Consider the following 25,816-nt stretch of genomic DNA (forward strand, 5'->3'; position numbering starts at 1 on the left):
AGACTCTGGATTACTAATAACCTATCCTTTGAATTCTAATTACATAGTAAATTATTATTAATTGTCTTTAAAAATGCAATATTATCACACAAGTAATCTATGACCACCTACTTTAAATCTTTCACTTCTTGTTTCAGTACTTCCTTTTAACGTATTTTTCATTTCTCCACATACATGATGTAGGGCCTACTCGAATTAATTGGGTGATATTGTGTTTTAAAGAATGGTTAGTTTTTTTTTAACCCACTTCAGTTTCAATATTACGTACTACTTTGTTTGGCCTAGTAGGACCACTCCCTACATGCAACGTAGCCGTTACAGTAGTCAACTTATTATATGAAACCACTTCCGTATTCTTTCTGAAACTATCCACTCTAAGAGATGAGGTGGCAAGCTTTTTATTAGTCGCTATGAATCTGTAAGCTCAAGACTCAGTTTAAGATTCTCATTTGAGTATTCTTCCTTTCACTTTGTATATTCACTTTCAATTTGCTGCACCTAGTCGTAACTTGTTCTAACCTGCTACTTATACACTATTTTGTAACAGCCTTATCCTTATCTGTCTTAGTTTAAATAAATGTAGCGTAAATTAATTCTTGATATCCAACATTAATCTTTTTTTATTAAAATCAGAGCATTAGATTACGCTTTTTGGACATAACCAAAAATATTTACCTATCAATTATTTGAAAGTTCAGTTAGTTTATTTCCGTATACTTTTATAATAATTTCGAACCTCAGTAATTGAAATATGTGGGATAATTTCTGGCACATTTGTTCCACTCAGGACAAGAATCTGATGAAACCCCTCATCGCACGTAGTTTGCTTTTGCTTCCGGTATGAATACATTTTCAGGGAGAGAAAGGTTGGTGGTAGGGTCACCTCCTGTCGAGATCACGTGATCACATGAAAAGGAATAGCGGGAACTATATCGTACTTGTAGGTACCTAATTAGTCAAGTTCCAGCCCCTTCCAGTCAAAGAGGGTAGGGAAACTGTCTTAACCATACTAGCAACACTAAGGGAGCTTCATCCACTGCAACCCCCGTGGTAGACTAGAATTACCGATACATCCTTGCACCTTTCTCGACCTATGCAGTTAGTGATGTGCAGCTACTGGACATCCATGGGGTTGCCCAGATGTAAGTGGCACTTACTGGAAAGTGTAATCCAGCCAGAAGTGAAGCATCCTGGAAATTAGATCTTTCTAACTGAATTTAATTTCTATATTTTATTATTTCTCTTTTTTACATACAAAATCTCTTCCTACAGTGTTCCCCCCCACCCCCCCCCCCCCCCACCCCCCCCCCCCCCCACCCCCCCCCCCCCCCACCCCCCCCCCCCCCCACCCCCCCCCCCCCCCACCCCCCCCCCCACCTCTTGTAGATTTGTTTTGAATATGGATTCTGCATCTAAAACTGTGGACGGAATTGTAATCCCTTCTTAGGTTTGTATGATTTGTGGCATTCTAAACAAAATACATATTGAATTAAATTAAATATTTTATTATTTACTTTACAATATTTTCTGCAAAGTATATTCTAAAGTTTATTTCCCTGTGAGGAGAGAATATTACCAGTGTTTTCTTATTACACTTCTCTTCACTCATAACCCTAGGGTCTGCCCATTCCTGGGCAAAATACCTGTGGGTCCTACAGATTCCCTCCTTAGTCTAAAATATCCTTAACCTCAAATTAACCAGGAATTCTCTGTCCCTAATTATACTTAGATAACTCCTACCTCTAGATACCATAGGCTACTTGCAGTGCTTTAATTTCTAAAATGTTATATGCCAGAACGTGTATGATTGAATATTCTTACAACTATACCCCTCCCCATAAAAAGTCTCACAAAATATCTTGATAATCTTGTAACGCAAAATAATTTATGTAAGTTTTTGTTTAAAAATACCAATGACATTTTTTATAATCTTTTATTTACTTAAATATGCTATTTGGCCAACCAGATTGTCAGTGCAGTATTTCAGAAAATGTCAAAGTTTTTTACATATTTAGGGGTACTGGTTGATCACAATTTCAAGTGGGATAGGCACATAGAAAGTGTCTGTAAAAAGGTCAGAGTCTACTCTTGTAAACTATACTACTTAAAGCAATAGGGTCGGTCGGGGTAAAATGGGTACAAAAACATGCTCTTTTTAACTTTAAGGCCTTTTAAAAAGTTTCTTGAAATAATTACAAAAATAATTACAGGTTCCAGCTTATCATTGTGACCTCTTAGAATAGTTTAATATGTAATAAAAGTTAATAAAAACTATTTAGTATAAAAGTAATTATTTTTTTTATAGTATACCTATTTTACCCCATGGTTTGGGGGAAAACGGGTATAGTAATGTTTTCATAGTAAAACACAATAATTACAAGTGCTGTACTTATTTTACCCCAGTATTTGTGTAAAGTAGGCACAGTAAAAATAACTAATGAAATATTTTGGTCACAAAAAATTTATTATTACTAAAAATATCAGTTAGACAAGTAATTTATTTAAAAAATTAAAACATAGAAACAGTTCGTTGAGAGGGGCACTTCACACAAACTTGAAAAATCTTCCATTATAATCTGGTACAGAAAAAACATTAGAAATTTGTCCTAAATCAACCCACTCAATGTCTTCTTTATCAGGAAAAATGTAACGCTCTCCTTCACCTTTGCATTTTGTCAAAAACTTTACGGAATATCGCTCCTTGTTGCGAAGATCTTGTGCAGTAATTTGTCCCCTGTACTCCTTCACAACCGTGCCACATTCACTTTGGTAGTTTATACCTACCCATGATCCTACAGTGGGTTCAGTAGGTTTTACGTTTTTAGGTAGGCTGCTTTCATCGTCACTTTCTGCCGTATCAAATAAGCGTTTAGTAGCTCTAGGTTTTTTTTGCGGCTTTGCTTGGACCAATCCAGGCTCTTGTTTTATTGTTTTTCCTAAGGCTGTAATGGGTTTAGGCCTATTAGTTTTTACTTTTTATTTTCTCTTTTCTGGCATCTTCTTCTTCTTTCAGTCTGTCCATTACTTCATTTGTTGTCATTACTTCACCACAACTTCCTTGAACTCGTCGCCTTTTTGTCTTAGAATTTTTCAATGCATCTTTTACACTTGATGACTGTTCAGGTGACAATGTACTTAAAAATTGCTTCTCTCAGTTTCTTCATTGGTGAAGGAGAAATTTCAGGTAGGCCTGCTACAGAACTTGATGGGCCGGGTAAATCTTGTACAGGATTAGCTAACTTTAATCCAGTGGGTTCTGGTCGGCCAATGGGTGCCTCTGCGATGTCTTTGGGTGTTTCGATGGAGTTTTGCTTAGGTTGTGCTCCACTTTGTAAGTCCATTGGCCTAGTTGGTTGTACTGAAACAATCCTTTTTTCTAAAACAGACTTATTCACAGGATAGATCCCAGAGCCCTTAAAACCACCAATAATGTGCTCAGATTTGAATGAAGTCGATACCAGTTTACTTAGAAGACTTGGAAAAACAGCCTTGTCAACATTTTTAAGCCGCGATTCACGATACCAGTTCTTCAAAATTTCTCTCCACGCACTTTTTCATAGGAGCAAATACCCCAACATCCAATGGCTGAAGTGCATGGGATGTATTTGGGGGCAAACACAGAAGAATAATGTCATTGTCTCTTGCCACTCGGGTTACGTTATAGGTCAAGTGACTTCCATGTCCGTCAAACAAGACAAGAACTGGTTTTTCAAGATTTTTTGTCTGATTTGCAAAATTAATGAGCCATTTCTCAAAAAATGAAATCTTGCATCCAGCCAGACTGTGTGACTCCATAGAGTGCACCTGGCGGTCCTCCTTGAACCCAAGTACTTTGCAAATCTCCCTGTCCTTTAAAAACAACACAAGGTGGGTAGCGTTCACCGGATGCACTGGCTACAAAAAAGAACACTGTATTGCAGTCTGCCAGCTCCTCCTGATCTTGAATAGGACACTTTTGCACTTTTAGGGACAAAGACCTTACCCTTAGTGGGATCTGTGCCTAGGCCAGTTTCGTCCAAGTTGAAAATACGTTCTGGGTGATTTTCTAACCCATTTTCCACAAGAACTTGCTCATAAATTTTAAAAAACTCATCTACCACAAACTGAGACAGTCCTTCAGCCCTTGCTTTTGTTAATATTTCGGGTTTCCGTTTTGATAGTTCATGTGCCCACCTTTTTTCAAACCCTCTTAAAAAGTCATACCCTGGCATATCGTCCTTGAATGGCGTCTTTCTACCCACTGATTTTACATAGCTACACACCATATATTGCAAGTCTTTTCTATCTAGTGGATAACCACATTTTGCTGCATACAATAAAGCCTCCACAATATAGTTCTCCTCTTCTTTTGATAGCACTGTTGCCTTTCCAGAACCAGGAGTTTTAGGAGGATTTTCACTCCACCGCCGAAGGGTTTCATAAGGAATGTTATATTTTCTTGCTGCAGCATATACTGAGCTTCCATTGTCAACTTCCTTTACTGCTTCCTTCAAAGAATCTTCATCATATTTTTGGGTTTTTTTCTTTATGTATGTGCGTGGCATGATCTAAAACAAAAAAGTGAGGTTAGTTTTCAGTTTTTAAAATATTATACCTATTTTACCCCATGTTAACAAATTATGAATAGCATAAAACCTATTAAACTTTAAAACATTAAACAAGTTAAAAGTTAAAGTATATATGTGTAATGTATACATACCTGAATTTGAAACTTCTATTTGATTAGGTTAACTTTTAACAATGTCATCAGTTAGGTTGTCTTGGTTACACTGACTCCTGTGAACATATGTTTTTTTCATTTTAAGAAGCTACCAGCAGTTTAGCCAACTCACTTTCAGTATAATATCATATAAGATGATGTTATACATTTATGGTATTTTTTTTCTGATCCAAAACATCAATAACTCAAGTTTTATAATATAAAATAATGTTTATACCCGTTTCACCCCAGTATACCCATTTTACCCCGACCGACCCTATCTGCCCTGTAAAAACACTGTTAACAATATGATGCACTGTGTGAATCTGTTATAAGATATGGGCTCAGAGCTTGGGGCAATGCATCCAACTATCATTTAAAAAGTACAGAAACCATACAAAGACAGACAATTAAATGTATTATGCCAAATAATTTGAAAGTTTTGCCAGATGCTGATGTTTTCCAAAACTTAAATCGATTATAAATAGACAAATTGTTTAAATTTTTAATAATTAATGATCATTTAAGAGTTGACAATTATAAAATAAAAAACACATACTTTTACTCGATCAGAAAAAAACTATCTTGTTGTACCTAAATTCAGCAACAAATATGGAAGTAGAACTCTGGAAGTTTATGTGCCTACAGTTTTTAACATGCTTCCAAACAATGTTAAAAATGCTAAGAGTTGTAAATTATTTAAAGTTGCGTTAAAAGGGTTGTTATGGAAAAATGAAATTTAATATTACTGGTTGTTGTGTTATTTTGTTGTTTATAGTTTTGTTATGATTGTTATTATAAATGTTATTGAAAATAAATTTCAAATACAATTAAGGTACCTTATATATATATTTATTTATTTGTTGTTCTTTAAATGATTTTATCTGAGCTTTAAACATGTTTTTGGGTATATTGTTATTGAGTTAAATTATGCATATTTTATATTTGTTTCTTCTGTTTGTTGTTTTTGTTATTGTTATTGTTATCCTTGAATGTTTATTTATTGTTGTTAGGATTAAGTTTTTTTTTTATAAATGTTAATTAATTATTGCTATTGTTTTTCTTGAGAAATTTTGGTATGTTAATTTGAAATTTGTATTTATTATTTTTTTATATTGTAACTGCATTATTGGTGAGGTGTTTACTCTTGTAATGAAACTGCATGGATTTGACCACAAATTATTTTAAAGCATAAGATTAGTAATTAGTATATTTAGTGAAATGCAGACAAACCCAATAGGGTTTTTGCATTTATGAATAAAATGATTTGTAATTGTTCTCATTTCAAAGAATAAATAAATTTAAAAAAAAGATGCACTGTCTTGTATAGTTATTTGTAATGAGTACATTTTTAAATATGCTAAATATTTACTGATCACTAAAAAAAGAGTTACAAGGCAATGCTATTTATAACTGGTACAAAATTATTTTTCAAGCTACAATAAAACGGGAAATCTTACAGATTTTCTCACAGAGTTTGATATTTTACAAAACTTAGCTTCGATTACGTGTTGTCCCATAGCAACAACATCAACCCGGTATTCTAATTGTCTATTTTTATTAAAAATGTGATACCATTGTGAGCTTGAATAAGTTTAAGAAAACTTTTCTAAAACATCATATATTATAGCTAAGTTGTGGACAAAATATTTAGCTGACATAGTATTACAGTCTTTTTAATATGTAGAACATTGGTTTGAGTCTCATTTAATATCCTCTCATGCTTGTAATAATCCTTCTAGACAACCTTTCCTGGCAAATAACTAGGGACCACCCAAAAAATATCAACAATGGTCTTTTATAAATTTCTTCCCACATATTACAACAGATAACGTAACAAGTAAAATTCTAACTGTTGTCCTTGTTTATTTGTAGGTTATAGCAATATGACCCTACTGCAATATGAGTAAGTGTCATATATTCTATCGGGCAATAATAAACCTGAGTTTTTGGCCCTTAAAAACTTTGAGATACAAAACATTGTTAACAGCACTCAGAACCACAATAATGAACCATTAATGTCAGCTGTTGTTGGGAAAGAAAACAGAGTCAAGAAAGAAAGAGAAGAATTCTCCTTCTTCATTATTGTCAAACAAATACATTTCCAGATTGGCAGATAATACACAGTTCTCTAGATTCAAGAGAGGAATAACATTAACAAATAATGTTGGGAAGGACTGTATACATGTCAAACCCATTACACATAACAATAAATTAATCTAATTCATGTATGAGAATTGACTAGATCTTAAAAATTAAGGAGGTAGTAATATTTGAAGTTTTAAATTTTTCTTTCATCATATCCCAAGAGTGCTTGGAAAGCGACATGATTTCCTCTGCATGTTAAAAACTGAACACTCAAGGATGATATGCTGTACACTGAGGGGTACGTCACATGCAGTACAAAGGGGAGGTTTCTCACGGTTTATGAGAAACCCGTGAGACAAGTGAGTGTGGCCAATGCACAATTGGCACAACACAACTTCCTCTCTTCGGTTACAACACAAAGTCGCCTAAGGAACGATAGTTTCTTTGCAGCACTTAATTTGTCGTCTAGTTACCTAGCCCATCGTCCTTCCCGCTTGTGATTTAGCACTTGTCTGACTACTGGTTTTATGTCGCATAATATGACCTTTAAAGTGTCCACAGGTAGATGTACAGCTTCTTTCACTGCTTTGTAAGCCATCTCGTTTCCTAGTATTCCGATATGACTGGGAACCTAGACAAAGGAAAGTTTAATGCCTGTGTCATCAAATTATATATTGTGTTTTAGGACTTGTGCACAAGAGCGTGATTTGAAAACATGTCTTTGATTGCGATTAGGCTGCTTAGGGAGTCAGAACAGATCACCATCTATGCAGTTCTAGAACAGACTATGTTAAGGGCTTTCAGTATAGCTGTTAGTTCAGCCGTGTACACCGAACATGCTTGATGAAACCCGAATCAATATTCTCTATTTGCTGTTACAAATGCACGGCCAGTGGCAGCTAATGCTTTTGAGTTGTCTGTGTACACAACACCACAGGGAGCAATTGAACTTAATTTATTTTTAATGACATGACTGACATTAATTTATTAGTGTCTTTCTTTGATTGTTCATGCAGAGCCATTACACAAGCCTGGGGTACAGTTTATGGTGAGATATAACATTCATGATGCTGTATAACAGGATGATTTAGTTGAGACTCCAAATGGGGCTGGAGCTGTGGGTCTCAAACGGTATCTCTCTTGCAAACGATTGACAAAAATAACCTTGTGTGCCAGAGTGTCAAGTTTTGCTTTCAGGCTGTACAAATAATTCAGCGTAAGTTGGACTCGTCTGTTAGTGATCAGAGGTTCACCACTCTCCACATGCAGACTAAGTGCTGAACTAGAGCAAAAAGCCCCAGTCACAATTTGAAGAATACTAGGTCTAGCTGAGGAGTATACCTGTGAGCTGTAGTCAAGGCATGGAATTATTTATGCCTTGTAAAAGTAGAGCAAGCACGTCCTGTCCACATCCCAACTGGTGCCACCTAACACTTTTAACAGGTTCAGCCGTTTCTGGCACTTTGATTTTGTCTGTCTAAGATGAGTTACTTAATTTAATCTGTGATCCGAAATGGAACCCCAAGAATTTAACTGATGTACTTACTGAAGTCTGAATTCCATTTAGGGTTAGAAATGGTACAGTGCAATTTCTTAACTTGGAAAAAGTAATGCAGTGAGTATTAAAACATGTAAATACAGTTCTTTTGCACCAAACTTCTAATCTCTTTATGATTAACTGAAGAACAAGTTCGACCACGGCTTTTCTTCTTGATGGAACGAAGTTAGCAAAGTCATCCACAAACAGCAAGCCCGAACCGGAGCCATATTACACAAGAGGTAATACTGTTATGGCTATTGCAAAAAGGGTGCAACTCAAAACATTTTCCTAAGGTGGGACGTTTTCTAGGACCATAGGATTAGAAAGGGTAGTGCTAAGCCATGGATAAACACGAAAATATTTTTGTCAATACCCCAGGATTTTAAAGTTTTAAGTATCTCTCTCCACCAGACTGTCTCCTATGCTTTCTTCATCTCAAAGAAAACTGCTGTTACCTGTTTCCATTCAAGAAAAGCATCCAAAATGGAAGATTCGAGAGTAACCAAGAGATTGAAAGTAGAGTGGTTCTCATAGTACCATTCACAACTTGGCTCTTCTTCATTACAAGGCGACTTTTAAAACAAAATACAAAATTTAATGTTTATTACATGCCATATAAAAGAATTGAAAATGAAGAGATGCAGAGACATGAAAAGCATTCTCCACCGATGAACAGTAGGGACTGAATAACACCCGTATTACCAATATTCCCTCTCAAGGAGTATAACCAACTGCTTGCTGCTAACAAAATTTTAACAAGTGACTAATATGGGTGTCTCTGACCATTAATTCGGGAACATTTCAATTCTACTTCTTATTAAATGTAACACTCTGTTTTTAGGTACCATAAATACAAGTACGTAAGTTTTACATTATTATGGACTTATCAAGAAAGACTTACCATATAAATGAGAACAATTCATGCAAGGCTCTTGTGCCCGTGGATCAAAGCTTGTAGTTTGCCAAGCACTACATTTGCAACCTTTCTGCAGACAAGCAGAGTAGTTGGCCAGTGCTTGCAGCTTCTCGTTGAGTGAACGTTGATATGCATACTGACTCGGCTTTATGGCCATTTCCTCATAATCCAATTTGCGCATGCCAGCCAAGGGTGGATTGCTCACACCACTGGGGCCTGCCTTTTCATCTCCATCCAACATTTTTTCATTCGATTTTGAAGACATTTTTACTAGAACAAACAATTGTTTTATAGAGGTGATAACATAAATAACCTCAGTGATTGCTAGGGACTTACATTTTTCTAAAATGATATTCATGTAACATACATTATATTAAATCTGATAAAATGAAAAATTAAATTAAATAAGTTTTTATCTCAAATTTACAAAATTGCTGCAGTAAACATAGCAGTCATTCAGTATTGTTTATATAGTGGAACTAGGATTATTCGAACCTAAAGAAACAAGTAAAACATTCAAACTACACAAACATTCAAATTACATAATTGTCTTAATCATTATTTCTGAAACAGTAATTTAACATATGTGACTGAAGTAATAATGAATCCAAATCTAATGAAAAATAAAAAGATACAAAATATAATAAGTTTTGTATTAATGTGTATACAGCAACCATTTCTCCCCTTACATTGTTGGTTAGTGTAATAAAGAAAACGGGCACGCAGTATAAAGGTTTACACTTAATCTCATGAGTAGCACATTTGCATGATTGCACAATGTCATATAGAAGGTGAAACTTTAATTGTCTATTTATAAACAAACTTTTGGCTACGGAAACTTTTAATCAAGTAGAACATTTTCCAATAGATAATACACATTACAACATTCTTTTCTTTGTTTAAATTGTGTTATCGACAATGGATAATTTGAAATGATAACATGATTTTTTCTGGCTGTGGACATCGTGACTGAAATCGAGTGAGGTGTTTCCCTGTTATCTGAGGAACAGGGTTTCATTGTGAGGTTGATCTCTTACTAAACAAAATTCTTTCCACAAAATCCAATCTTAATTAGGAAGAACTCGGAGCTGTATCAATCCTTGAGAAAGATGATACTGTCAAAATTATATCATCTGACATAGGAAATGCTACTTTCGTACTAGATACAAAGGCTATTCAGAAAGTAAGTATTCAGAAAGTATTCAGAAAAAAACATTTCATTATATACATGTGAAATAGGAACTAAAATACTACTTTTATATATAATCACCATACAAATTCAGGCACTTATCATAGTGGTGGACAAGCTTTGAAATTCCTGTGTCATAGAATTCTGCTGCCTGATCTCAGCCACTCAGTGATGCTGGAGCTTCTCATTGTTGTCTAAACGCTGTGTTGCTAGCCAGGTCTTCATTTTCAGACACAAGTGAAAATCACTTGAAACAAGTCCAGGACTGTAGGGAGATGAGGAAAACTTCCCATTTGAACGAGTTAAAGAGTCCTTGCATACTGTTTGCTGTGTGACGTTGGACATTGTCTTGCAATAGCAAAATTTGGTTGACAATTTTCCTCAGTGTTTGTTTTGGACAGCTCTTCTAAGGCTTTGCAATGTTTGGCAGTACTGCTCAGAGTTTATTGTTGCACTACGCTCAAGAAAATGAATAAGAAGAACACCTTGCTTGTCCCAGAACACTGTCTCCATTATCTTCCTTGCTGACAAAGTTTGCAGACGTTTCTTTGGGTTTTAGGGGAACTAGTGTGCCCCCACTCCATGAACTATAATTTTGTCTCACAATTCACATGTTTCACCCAGGTTTTGTCTCCTGTTACGATTTGATCCAGTAGTGTATCACCATGACTGTGTTAGCCTCTAAAACGTCAAGGATACTCCCATTTGTTGTTCTTTATGGTGATATGTAAGCATTTTTGGCACACATCTTGCACAAAATTTGCGGTATCCTACTATGAAACAATGAAGTCCATGAAACTTGTGGGAAATATAGAGAAAGCTCAGTTATTATGAAACGGCACTTTTCACAAATCTTTTCGTCAACTTTGGCGACCAGATCGTCAGTCACAATGTTCGGAGGTCCACCATTCTATTGATCATGAATGTTTGTTCTGTTTGATCATGAACTGAATGCACCACTTCCTATGGCTTAAATCATTTTTAAGTCAGAGAACTCAAGTGGTTCAGATCTCAAACCAATTTTCTAAACCAATTAAACTGAGTTATGGAGTCCCTCAGGGCTCTATACTCAGTCCAATCCTTTTCCTGTTATACGTCAACGACGTACATTCATCACTGATGCATGGTAAAATTGTGCAGTATGCTGATGACACGACTCTCTGTTTCAGAGATAACACACAAGAAGGTTTGGAGCTACAATCCTTTGTCGATATCAACAATTGTGTGCAATATTTCAATAGCCTCAACCTTTAAACGAATTCTTCGAAATCCAACGTGTTGAATTTCACACTGCGTCCAACGGACTCCCAATGTGGGTCAGCCGTCATGTTGACAGATTCCATATTGGAAGAAGTCTACTCCTCAAAATTCCTTGGAATACTCCTCGACCGAGGGTTGACATGGAATAATCACATTGACCATGTGTGCACCAAACTGTCCTCAGGAATATATGTTTTGAGGTCCTTGGCCTGGTACTGCCCCAGTCAGGTATTGATTGCGGCATATTATGGGCTAATTCACTCTCAGAACTGTCATTATGTGTTCCTGTACACCTCACACAGCTCCCGATGAATTTATATTGCTTTAAAGTTTTTTGCCAACAAAAAACGAGTTACAGACCGCACTTAAAAATTGGTGGGATTTTCAATTGCAGCACACATTTCAAATTTGAATATAACAAAAATGGGCAGTGAGGAGATGTTCCTGTAGTCACAACTAGACGCTGACTGAGGTGCCGAGCATGAGCGCACCAATATATACGCAATTGGTATGCGCCTGGCAGCGTTCAGGTGGAAAAGTTCCTTGTTTTCTGAAAAGTCCTAGTACAACATAACGTATAAAGAGAAAATCACAGAAACGTTGAAAAATACACAATGCCAATTAAGGATCTAACTCATGCATAATTGAGCGCATAGAACATTTTTCTTAATATGTAGATTCAAACTTCACATTCCTATTCAGCGAATGATTAGTTCCAAAAATCACCAGCAGGGAATTATCTAAAGACTTATTTGGGCAACCAAATACCACTTGTAAGAAAAACTAACTATTCTATTTAAAACTCTAAGGACTTCTACAATCAAAAATATGAGAAGTCAACACCTATGAAACCGATAGGATAATTAGTTTTGACAATGAAAGACTCTTCACTAATGTACTAGTTTCTGAAACACTTTTAATCATTGAATGAAACTGTTACAATAACACACTCAATGCAACCATTTCAAACTAGAGGGTAAAATTTTTCCCTACTGTCAAGATAAGGGAAGTCATTGGGGTCTCCTCTATTAACCATTTTTTGCCAATATATTTATGGTAAAATATGAATTAGCAAGCCCTGGTTCCAACGTAATTCAGACTGAGGATACGATGGAGATAAATGAAGGATACTTACACTATCTTACACCAAGGAAACACTAAACTAAATCATTTTCTTGTCTCACTTATTCACATAACCATGGAGATAGAAGGTAAAAAAATTCTCCTTTTTGAATGTGTGTAGTGGTAAGAGGATTTTGTGATAATGGAGAAAATCCTAATGAACTATCAGCATATTCCACTGGTAAGAGACTCTAACACATGGCCCAGGTATCACTCCCTCTCAGAACTGCTTTCGCAATATTTCAAGAAGGTGCCCTACAGCCAACAGAGGGCTGTATTTGTGTGATTTCTTGGTTTTCAGCACTTCCTCTATATATGTAGACTGTCCCAAGCCTCTCTGTCAGAGACCATTTTCTAAGTAATAGTGCCTGACGAGAGTTGGCCGATGGCAATCTCAAACACCCTTCTTTTGTTCTCCCAGGGCCTGCAAAAGAAGAGTATGTGGTTGGTGTCGTCATACTCTATATCCTATAGGGATACTCTGAACTTTAAAAATCTTGAACAGATACGCTCTATATCAGTGAGGAACTGGTTAGATAGAAATTCACCTCCCGTGCTCCCGCTCCACCCATTTTCACAGATTTCTGATCAGCCTGCCCATTCAACATCCTATGCTATAATCTATTTATCGTTACTGCCAGTCCCTCGTGGAGTGTTTACAGTCCTTGGTACATGTTATCGCTTTATTCCTCATATTAGAATGGCATTTGCAATTACGAGGGTGGCCAGTTCCGAGACAGTTTAGTTATCACTCATGATCCAGAGTATCCCTTTCTCTGTAATACCGCCATCTTCTGCGTGTAGCGGTTTTGATGTAATGTGCCCACCCATATCTCGCATCTATACAAGACGACAGAGTGCGTAACCGACATGGGCAGCTAACCACAGATCCACCAATATTATTCACCAGTTTGGCTCAAAGAAGAAGTGACAACCACCACCATTTTTGCCATACGAGAGTTTTGGCCCAACAATATGAGCTTGGTATCAAGTACATCCTGGTCATACGTGTAGATCCTCCTTATGGTGTGACCTACAATCTGTCTTTTTCATCCAGGCCAGCACTCTCAGCATGACCTGGTGGCACCACTGAGTGATGACTATGGTAATGTTGGTGACGTACCCCATGAGGAATCTCCCTCCAGACATTCCCATTTGGAGGATTCCATCGTAAGCAGTGTTTCGAAATTATTTAACTAGGACCGCTCCTGTTAAAAACGACTAAAATGACATTCTTAATTAGAATTGGCACATGTATACAATGCGGACAATGAGAGGACATTAGAGTAGTCAGATATTACGGTAGAGTGGGGAAATATAACAGCATATTTTTTTAATGGCGAGTTCGAGGAATTTGATAGAATCTACCCTGCTCCCTGTATCCCTCGCTACAACCACACGTGAGCTCTCCACAGTAGGAGCAACCCCCACGGTGAATTGTTTCTTCTTTTCTGTAGAACCAAGTTGTGGATGACCTGCTTAGGTGCTGACCTTACCTTATTTTATTAAACAAAGTAATACACTACGAGGTCTGAGCACTCACATAAACTGAGCTGTTTCAATTTAATTCGTTCCTTTTAAGGATGTTTTTTATTAAAAAATCAACCATGGAATAGTTTAAAATATATACCTATTTTATTCATTACTTTTTTGTTTATTTCGACCTTGCAAAGCTTAAAATTATCATATAAAAATTTCAGTTTTTTATTTTTCAATTTTAAAACTTGAAATTGATACAGTAATAACAGAAAATTACCGGTACCAGGTTGGAATTAGTCCTATCTATGGATCTAATGTACTGCATCATACCCTACAAAATGTTGCCCAGTGAAAGAAAAGTAGGTCCACTTTTAATAGGCACTATTAGTTATGTATATAGTTTTGTTAAGAGGCTGAGAAAAGAAGTTATGTTTAAAAATTATTAATTACATTGAGTTAAAACACATACACACACTCACACTATTACTGCAATCTAAATTCCTGGCAAATTAACAGTTAAACATCAGGGTAACACATTTTTGAATTTTACTAGGTTTGCAAAGTGGAAAATAAGCTGAACTTTGTTTATGAAACAAGATCAAAATTAGCAGTGTATTCCTATGTAATAGCCATCACGCAATCAGTATAATATCTACTACCACAAACCTTATTATGCACACAGATACCGATGCTTGTCTTCAGTAGATAAGGACGGTGCAGGAATGCAGAACCAGCACTACCACCTATAGCTGCTATACAGTGTCATGCGGGAGTCGCCTGTCAGTTTGACAGTTGTAGTACATAGAGGATACAAATATAAATTGTGAACGGAAGTTGACGACTAATGTCACTGACAACATAGAGTTTAATTCAATAAGACACATATCATGTAAAATTGTATTTTAAGGTTGTTGCTTAGTAAATTCTCCAAATTTTATAATTTCTAGTCTGTCTAACACCTTAGGAATCCCTTAACACTTCATTTTAGGAATAGTGTCTGTCTAATTCGAACCGGCTATAGTGGAACGGTCTTAGTTTAACCCCATAAGATCAATGTTGATTTATTGACACAAGATCTTTTATTTTTTATCTAATAGTTGTGAGAGATGTTTCGTTTTAAAGACATCATTAATGTTCTTCAAAACGATTGTTAGTTTTTCTTGTAAAAAGTATGATGGTTTAATATTTAAACAGTACAATACAAAAATGTTTGAGGTGTTTTTACTAAATGACAAATAAAAATAAAAATACTAGTATTAAACTATAAGGTTTTTCTATAAATAATTACAGATTTTAAAATGTAATGTTAGAATAATATTTTTAACATGTTTTATGATATCAGAAGTCGGCAATGGGCACATTCTTCAATGAGTTGTTTTATTATAGTTGTATAGAATATTTAAGTTTGTTTGAGAACTAAGGAAGGTATACATTTATATGTATAATTTCCTTGCAAATAATATATATATATATATATATATATATATATATATATATATATATATTATATATATATATATACCGTATATATATATATATATATTTACGTTAATTCTGTAAGATACTTTTGATTTAAGAAATACAGCAGCACTTTGAAGAATCAATGAAAACTATTTTGTTACGTTTTCTGAAACCAACAAAAAATATTAGTTGCTGTATTAGGACAGTGTTTGACCCTTTCACTACTTCGCCGGGATGATCACTTACTAAGGGCGGTTTACTCACAGGCTAGATCCTTTCTATTTGTACTACTGTTGAATTTTAAATTGTACTTAATTGATAGATTTACAATAAAACTGTGTAAAGTTCAAAATTTACATAAAACATTACAATCAAAACTAGACACATCGGGCACTATCTATTTCCCAGCTGAGACACAGACACACGATAAAATCACAGAGTAAGTACCTACCTTTACCATCCGAATCAGCTGTGGCTGTGGGACTACACTCGCACTGGCGCGACAGACGTCTCCTAGTCGCCCGCCACTCGTGTGTTGACGTCTCCAGACTCTAGCTCAGCTCAGTACTCAGTCAGTGCCGAACCGGGTCTCGTCTGCTAGCTGTCATCACTCTTCTGTGTATTCCCTGACTACCGTAATGATTGATGGTAAGTCTAATAGTTTTTCACTATATTAATGTAACGTTTTGTTTTATAAGAATCGTCTTCCATTTAAATATATCATATAAGGAAATTTATAATAACCCCAACGGTTTATCAGTAAATGTTGTTTTGGAGTTGTTCAATAAAACAAATCAATTTCAGTATAATTTGGAGGGTTTATCGTGTTGACGATTTTGCTATTAATGCCAGAGCCTTACTATTTATCTAATTGGAAGTTTGTTCTGAGTATTGAAACCATGAGTGATTTTGGTTTTTTTTAAGCTAAATATAATATTGTTTTTCTCATTTCATTATTATAACACATTATTTTGCTTTTCATTGTGATTATGGACATTTATGTTTTAAATGAAATATGCAAACTAAAATTTTAGTGTTGGATATCACTGAATTTTTTTATAATAAGCTAAATCCGATGTTACTCACTCAGATATAAGATCGGTATAATGACTATTATCATAGCAAGCTTATTAAATCTATTGAAGACATGAAGTAGTTAATGTGAATAGCTATAAATAGTGTACTATTCTTTAGGAGGGATTAAAAGAAGCTAGATTTCATTCAACTTATAATTACTATTTATTTTTGCAAATTGATTTTTATGCAAATCAAATTCTAACAGAGATTCTTGCACATTACCAAACACCTTTAATTAAAATATTTCAAATATAAAAGGTCTTGTTTTAAAACTGCATAAAATGAACATATACATGCACTCATAAACAATAAGAAAATAAAATACCTGTTTATAATTAAAACATAATTTCAGAGCATATGTTTAATGTAGTTTCAAAATGAAAATTATTAACTGCTACGTATAAATTAGTTTTTCTGCATAAGAAAATATAGCTCCAAAAAGTTTCAAAATAATAATTTACCATCTCAAATTTTAAAATTTCCTCAGAGATAGACTACCTTACCATATTCACTCAATACCATTCAACATATATTCTAGCCAATACTTTATACATCTGATAAGTAACTCTCACCACCCTAAACACTACACTGGAAAGTTAGCCATTGATATAATGCTTGTCTACTTCCTCCCTATGATCACTTACTAGATCTACCAATCTGAGTTCATTCTTTGTTTGTATATTATAGAGTGAAATACACTGAACTTTCCATTAATTGAATTAAAGTCACAGCAAACATTTGTTCGCTCATTTACTGTGAAGTAATGTCCTATTATCCTCATATGCGATGTAAGGTTGAGAACGATAAATGTTATTTTAGATATATATTACGATATATTTTTTAATTGTTTAGTTCATTAAATTGAATGAATTTGCTTAGTTACTTCGCTGATTTCACGATCTGAGAGATTGCTCGAACGTTACGGGTACTGGGACCAGTGTAGTTCATTTATAGAACAAGACATATCATTGCAAACCTGGTAGTTTAGATTTTAAATTTATTAATAATGTAAAGAATTCTCAATTAATAATTTTAATATTAGTGTTATTGCAACACACTAAACTTCTATACACATGCAAAGTTTGAAAACTATATATCGGGTCAGAGTGTATTACACAACTGCTTATTTGCCACAACTAAGGCTTGCATGATATCTCGTACTATAGTAATGGTCATCACTCATTGTAGATAAATGGTTGAGAGGAGTAAAATCCGCACAATACGTGTCTTATATAAGATTTTGTCTTACGATATGTCACTCGTCTCACGATGCTGTGAAGATCCGAGATATGTCTTGATTAATTACAACCATTGATTTGGGAGTTAAGTAACCCACTGTCTTATACTACAGGAAACCCTATACACCAAATCATATATGTTATGATACTTTTTGAACAGGCAAACTCCTCCAAAAATTTTCACAATAATTGGATTTGGGGAGGTTGGGAATAGAAGGCTATAACTACTGAAAGAATCGACATGATAGAATAAGCTTAGGAAATATGTTGCTCAATGTGTGTACCGTATAGAACAAATACTAAAATGTTTTCTCAACCATCTATAAAGTGCTAAGAGGTTTGTTACCAAAATGAATGATGATTGCCCAAACCCGTATAAAGTATGATTTGTATTTCCTGACTAAGGGGAATTGATGATTAAATGAAATAATATAATTTTATGTATAAAGTTGTAATTTCCTGAAATATTATTTAATTTAAAACAAAAAATGGTGTTTGTAATGATTTTATTTTCTTAAATCATATTTGATTAACAAGGATGATTTCATTAAATCATAATTAATTTTAAAAACTATATAATAGTGTACTAAGTATGTACTAAGTAATGTACTAAATAGATCTAGTTGCCAGGAGGATTCACTTCTTTTTTATCTTCCAGTTGTAACTGTAAGAGTAGCTAGCACATGTTCCGGATTTTGTAATGGTAGTCTGAACTGCTCAGCTCTGTCTACCTGCTCTTAGCATGACGATTATCAAGTTGAAACTCCCTATGATTGTTAGAGATTAAATGAAAGGTGTGGCTTTAAAAAAAAAGAAACAAATAACTGTGATTATTATTACTACTGTGTCTGCTGTGCGTCATTTAAAATGTCACATCTGAGGTTTTGAAGTGTACCGATTTAAATGAAAGTAGAGACACTAAATGTGGATGATTTCCAAATTGTTTCCAAACAATATGTAAATAACTGATCATCTGGTTTTTAGATAAGAGTTCAGCAGAATGTCCCTTTTTATTCTCAGGTTATTGGACGCTTGATAACAGCTATAGGTTTTAAAGATGTAATCTGTCTTCGGTTGGCTTAAAAAGTTTTTACTAGTTTTAAAATTTTTTAGTTGCATCCTTTTAAGATATATTCCTTGAAATCAGGGAATATTAAAAAATATTATTCAACAAGATATAGTTTGGTATGCATAGTTTTGATTGGGTTTAAATACTGAAAGATAAGAATATTAATATTGTAGGGTACTATGTGAAAGGGAAATTGATGATGATTTTATTTTCTTAAATCATATTTGATTAACAAGGATGATTTCATTAAATCATAATTAATTTTAAAAACTATATAGTAGTGAGTACTATGTACTAAGTAATGTACTAAATAGATCTAGTTGTCAGAAGGATTCACTTCTTTTTTTATCTTCCAGTTGTAACTGTAAGAGTAGCTAGCAGATGTTCTGGATTTGTCGATTGTAGTCAGAACTGCTCTTTTTACCTGCTCTTAGCATGACAATTGTCAAGTTGAAACTCCCTATGATTATTAGAGATTAAATGAAAGGTGTGGTCTTCAAAAAAAAGTAACTGTGATTATTATTATTACTGTATCTGCCTTGTGTCATTTGAAATGTCACATCTGAGGTTTTGAAGTGTACCGATTTAAATGAAAGTAGAGACACTAAATGTGAATGATTTCCAAATTTTTTCCAAACAATATGTAAATAACTGATCATCTGGTTTTTAGATAAGATTTCAGCAGAATGTCCCATTTTTAATCTCAGATTATTGGACACTCGATAATGGCTATAGGTTTAAAACACGTAATCTGTCTTCAGTTGGTTTAAAAAGTTTTTATTAGTTTTATATTTTCTTAGTTGCATCCTTTTAAGATATATTCCTTGAAATTAGGGAATATTAAAAAATATTTTTCAACAAGAAATAGTTTGGTATGCATAGATTGATTGGGTTTAAATACTGAAAGGTAAGAATATTAATATTGTAGGGTACTATGTGAAAGGGAAATTGATGATTAAAGGTAATAGTATAATCTTATGTATAAAGTTGTAATTTCCTGAAATATTATTTAATTTAAAATAAAAAATGGTGTTGGTAAAGATTTTATTTTCTTAAATCATATTTGATTAACAAGGATGATGATCATCATAATTAATTTTAAAAACTATATAATAGTGAGTACTATGTAATAAGTAATGTATTGAATGGATCTAGTTGTCAGGAGGGTTCACTTCTGTTTTTTATATTCCAGTTGTAACTGTAAGAGTAGCTAGCAGATGTTCGGGATTCGTCACTGGTAGTCGGATCTGCTCGGCTCTGTCTACCTGCTCTTTCGCTTCGAGTCCAGAAGGATTCATAATCAAGGATAGAGGAAAAACCAATGTGTGACTTAAACCTGGGCAACCTTGTGGATGTCCAGGAATGGCACATCACTAACCGTAAATGTCTAAATATTGGGGTGCAAGGGTAGATCTATAGCTTTAGTCTACTGTGGGGGATGACTGTTGGAGTTTGTAGGGCTCCCTAGGTATTAAGGGCTGTTGCTAGCCTAGGTGTGCCACTTCCTGCCTTATTTTTGATTGGAGAGGTTGGTACAGAACTGGCTCTTCCTTCTTCCAAAGAGACATGACTGAGATTAGTGCCCAAAATCTTTTCTCATGGATCTTGACAGGTGTGAGGTGTCCCAACTCCCAACCTCACCCATCCATCATCCTATCACTCAACAGCAGCGCAAAGGTACTTTCAGTACTAAGTGAAATTTTTCAGCTTCTTTTTCTAAGAGAAAAAGACCTACTACACAGACATTTATACCCTTATCTTCTTCAGCCATTCTTCTTGTCCTGGGTTACAGTACTGTCAAAAAGTGCTATTTTAATCCCTTGTGATGTTACTAAAAGTGTTTCTTGCCTTCAGGGAATGGTATTTTAAAAGGGCTTTGACTAAAAGGTCTATTAAAAAATTAATGCAAATTAAGGCTGTTTGCACCAAAAATGCAATAAGTAAACAGCAATTAAACCTTTCGCACTATGATAACACTAGTTTCCTACTCATTTACAAGTGAAAAATCTCTATTGGAAACAAAATTAGGAATAATTTACTATTTGTTGAGTTTAAAGTTTGTCTTGTTATAATGCACAATATAATTTTTATAGAGTGTGTTATTATTTGAAATTATTGATGTGCACTTGTCAGGTCATAAGTCGAGATTCGAGAGTAGACATGAACTCCTTTGTATTTTACCAACAGTTGGAGCAAACTGGAGATTGAAGGCTCCACCCGCCCCAGTGTCTCTGTCGCTAGGCACGGCCCTGACCGGTGGTGCAGGCGCCTCCCCGATGTGAGAGTTACTGCACAGCTCACATTTGTTTACGTATACATGTCTCAGTTTGACACTGATGCTAAACAAAACAATGAAGTTGTCATTTACTCTCACAGAATTGTCTCAGAAGTTCACGTCAAAGCTGACTGTCTGTCTCAGTGCTAGTGACCCTTCCTCTCAGTTTTAAATAAGAGGCATAACTGCAGCGGTGAACCGATTAGGTTGAAGAACGTATTTAATTTTATCACTCCATGCTGCACTCTGAAAACTCGTAGGAAAAATGTAGGCGTTAATTATCTAAAAAGTCATGTAACAAGTGAGAAATATGTTTAATTCCTTTCAGGGACTTAACCCCAATACTCCATCCTACTTCTCGGCTGTCTCAATTCCCACATTAATAATCCACAATACCCACAAGCCATTACCATTACACCACCTGAACCTAAAATCTTGACTATTACCCAAATTTTTTTGTGTACTTTGGTACTTTACTATTGCACTATTCTATTTTGTTTTCGGTACAATCACTCAGTAATTACAATAATAAATAATAAAAATGTTTTCATTTCTTAAGAATTTTTCAGTACCTAACTATTTTTCAGAATAACTTGTGTCAAATATATGCCAGGTATATGCCTAATAACTACTTACCAATTATATAACAATAACGTACATAACAACACATAAACTATAACAAAGATTAAAAAAACAGTTATAACTGTGTGGTCTAAGCATTTTAAAGGCATGAAATATAGAAACAGAAATAACAATTGTGTAATTAAAATATATAAAGGTTTTAAAACCTACAAACTAATCTAAAATAATCCCTACTTATATACAATACCCTTAGTGACATCTTAGTTGCTGCTACTGTATTTTTTTTTCATTTTCTTTTGAACATACTAACAGCATAATTTTTATGGTGTCAGGGAGGTCATTAAACAAGGTTGGCAAAAGTAGGTGAAACTTCTCCTCCCAACCTCAAGCAGCACTTGAGGAAAGTGAAGCGGTCTTGGCAGGTGCTCCTTTGAGTGATCTTGATACAACAGTTTCTGTCCAAGATATTGAGGCTCTCCAAGTCATAGGACTTAATAAGTCATGCAGTTTGTCAGGACCCTACATGCGTCTTCCATTGGGGCCAAATGCAGATTCAGGCAAAAAATGGACCTAACGGACGAGTTTTGGAGTTTTTGAATTCTAAGAGCACCCCCCTCCCCCTTGAGATACTATTTCCGTATGCAGGGTAGCAGTAGTAAAACACTGGTAATATAAGTGACTGCATGGTCTGCAGCTTTGCATACTCTGGGACCGTATTTATAAATTCTTAGGACCCATCAGTGTACCCAATGCATGATGTGTAGTATATGTTACGTGGTCACTAAAAGTGAGGCCTGATATAATAAATACCATATCATTAATATATAAAAATTGCAACCCTCAAACATACAGTAGTAGTACAATTAATTTAAAATGCCGAATTCAGTACAATTGTTTAAACTACACAACAATAATTGATATAATAACCGTAGTTAGTTTCATGAAAAAATATTTAAAACTAATGGAACTTATACAACGGTATAGTATGAATAAAATAATGAAACGTAAGTAAACGTGAAACAAGCAAAGTTGTATGTAATATGCAATTGATAGTTTACTATACGGAGAAGTGGTAATACTTAGTCTCATTTTAACCGGTCTTTTACAAATATTAATAGAACAATTATGTACCATAGTATTGTTTAATTGTATATATTATTTTAGAATGTGTTGTATTAAGTCAATAATCAAGTTGAATTTAAAGTACGGTATATACCAAAGCTATTGCAGCCTACTAATTTAAGGAAATCAAAAGTTATATAGCATTAGGAAATAAATGTATCTGTTTGGTTGAAAGTCACAGTTCTCTTAATGAATGAAAGATATACTCATGTTTTGCAAAACCTGTATTGTGTATGAGATAATTGTTGAGACGAAAATATAAAAAATATTCCAGTGAGACCCATCAAACGGAAAACTATAATCGTCACGGACTTGAAGTCATAACTGGTTTGTGCTAGTAAAGCAAGGTTTAATCTTATATAATTTTATGCTTATAACATTCTGGGATATACGGACAGCTTATTATAAGGAGGAGCAATCGAGTTTTGGTTGGGTTCATATTTTTTTATTTCAAAGTTACAGTCTTTGAAGATAACTTCCATAAAAACAGGAAAAGTCATTTTGATCATTCTACCAGCAATTTTAGGCATTTAAAGTGGGAAATTTAAGCAATTTTGTAACCAGACCCAAATTAAAACTGTTAATAAAAACGTTCCTTTTAAATAGGCATACTACACTATAGCTTCAAACATGTAGTGGCATGTTTTAAATATGTATGTATAATACAATTTTGTATTTAATAATAATAACATGAAACTTTTTACTTGCAGCTATATTTTTATTTAATTCCTTTCTGATAAATGTAAATGCTGAATAGTTAAAGGTTTATTTAGACAACAGTCTATTGTATGAGTTGTATAAACGAGTATATGTCATTAATTTCAGTCGTATTTCAAATAAATACATACTCTACAAATATGCATATCTTTCAATTTTCAACAGTTTTTCTTTGGCCCTGATTGTAAAATTTATCCCAACTGAAACTCGATTGTACCACCTGAACTCTGAAAAAAGCGTTGGTCTCCAGGACAAACAGATAAGCGAGCTGCTGCTTCAGCTGGAGACGAGGAAGCGATAAGGATTACTTGTTTCAGCATTCTGCATGGCAGCAGACACGACGACTAACTACAGAATATGTATAGATATGCTTGAATTCTGGCCGAGTTTAACAAATATTGTTTGCATTCCATAAACTATAGTAAAATATTTAATAACGATAAAGAGTTTTTGTATTAGTTTTTAGTCCTTTCAACGCGGTGTCTGTTCACAATAAGGTTGGTGCTAGATTGTAACTTAACCCGTGCAACCCTTATTTTGGCGCTCCCAATCCGCCATCTTTTTTAACAAACACTCTTCAAATATATTTGTCATACTAATTATTTTTTTCTTTTTGTTATCGTATGCAACTACACACTCATAGAGTATTCAGGATTTGAGTTTAGGGAGCCAAAACCATCAACTCATATTTTGTTGTTCATCACGTTGTCGAGACAAGACGCTTCTTTCAGAATTGAATACCACTGTTCAGACTGGGTGTGTTCAAAAGCAGAGATAGCGACTTCCAGGACCGCCACCGTCAGCGACGTCCAGCCGCCGCGCGTCGGGAGCCGCCGTCTTCCACGAATACATACCGCCGACCGCTGCAGGAACACAGGACTGTAGACTAGGAGGCGCCTTTGATCTTGGTCACTGCCGCCCGATCCTACTTCCCCTCCTCACTCCCTTACTAGTGACGTCACGACGCTGCACTGCTATTGCGATTTGTACTTACTCACCCTTGTTTGTACTGTCTTTTTCACATCAATGTGAATTTTAGTCTGTAGTTCCGAGTGGAGCATGGTTTACAGTTGAGTTTTATTTGTTTATAGTAGGCGACAGAATCTACAGTCTCCCAACCTCCCTCCCTCTTTTAATACTCACTTTGGACTTAAAGTTTGACACGTCTTATGACTGAATTGAGATGGCCTACATACTAGTTCAGGGCACATGTAATACAGTTAATTGGAAGACGTTAGAGTTTAACAGAGAAAGTCCTCAGATATGTAAATTGCGATTAAAAGTCGGCTGTACCAGCGTCTATGTTAGTTTTGATTGTTAAAATATTAATACCACCTGAACCACAGCTCCGTTTATTTTTCATTTTAATTATTGTATTTATCGCTTCAGTTAAACTTAATTGTGTGAGCCAGTACTGACATTCTGTCTGATCCGTCAAAAAACAGATCAGAACCAAAAGCTCAAGGCCTCAACTCGGAAACAAAATTTGTAAAATAATAATTAAATGTATCAGCTAGTATAGCTTCGTTACCTTCTACGTCAAGATTGCAATACCTATAACAGTATATTGATAGTTATAGTGCAACAATAAACTATGTGAATTAAACCAGAAAACATTGTGATAACAAAGGCAGCAATATCAAAAAACGTAACAATAACAGAGATAATAATTTAACAGTTCTGTGTGATTAGAGCTGTACCCGATATGGAAATCTGACGTTCGTAGACTTTTGCGATAGGGCTACTCCCCCTCCCCCCACGCAGTTGATGACCGTCTGGAACTGCTTCGGCCAATATTTCGCCTTGCTCTACGAATTATTTATTCCTACTTGCCTTCTATTGTTTATTGTATTTTGTTTGTATTGTAAATGGTTTAGGAGATAAAAAAATTATGGTTTGTTTAGCGATATAGTATGCATAAAATATATTTATTCATATTATTTGTAACTATAAATGTCATTAAAAAATAATTGTAAAATTTC

At 34.7% G+C, this 25,816-nt stretch overlaps 1 protein-coding gene across 1 annotated transcript; it reads right to left on the bottom strand.

Annotated features, from left to right (window-relative positions):
• Positions 1 to 1,376: 1,376 nt before the first annotated feature.
• On the bottom strand, positions 1,377 to 15,046 carry LOC124368945. The gene is made up of 3 exons (XM_046826512.1): positions 14,960 to 15,046; positions 9,229 to 9,513; positions 1,377 to 1,468 (listed from the first exon to the last, which is right to left on the bottom strand). The coding sequence occupies exons 2-3, from the start codon at positions 9,506 to 9,508 to the stop codon at positions 1,413 to 1,415; spliced, it is 336 nt and encodes a 111-aa protein (XP_046682468.1). The 5' UTR covers positions 9,509 to 9,513; positions 14,960 to 15,046; the 3' UTR covers positions 1,377 to 1,412.
• Between the last annotated feature and the right edge of the window lie 10,770 nt (positions 15,047 to 25,816).

This window comes from Homalodisca vitripennis, chromosome X (assembly GCF_021130785.1).
Source record: "Homalodisca vitripennis isolate AUS2020 chromosome X, UT_GWSS_2.1, whole genome shotgun sequence".
Taxonomy (NCBI): Eukaryota; Metazoa; Arthropoda; class Insecta; order Hemiptera; family Cicadellidae; genus Homalodisca; species Homalodisca vitripennis.

Bases quoted from the DNA above. Each gene is read 5' to 3' on its own strand.
- LOC124368945 (XM_046826512.1), bottom strand. From the start codon at position 9,508: ATGTCTTCAAAATCGAATGAAAAAATGTTGGATGGAGATGAAAAGGCA. The intron at 1,469-9,228 runs GTAAGTCTTTCT...TATTTTGTTTAG, and splicing joins GAATTGTTCTCATTTATATG to AATGCCACAAATCATACAAA.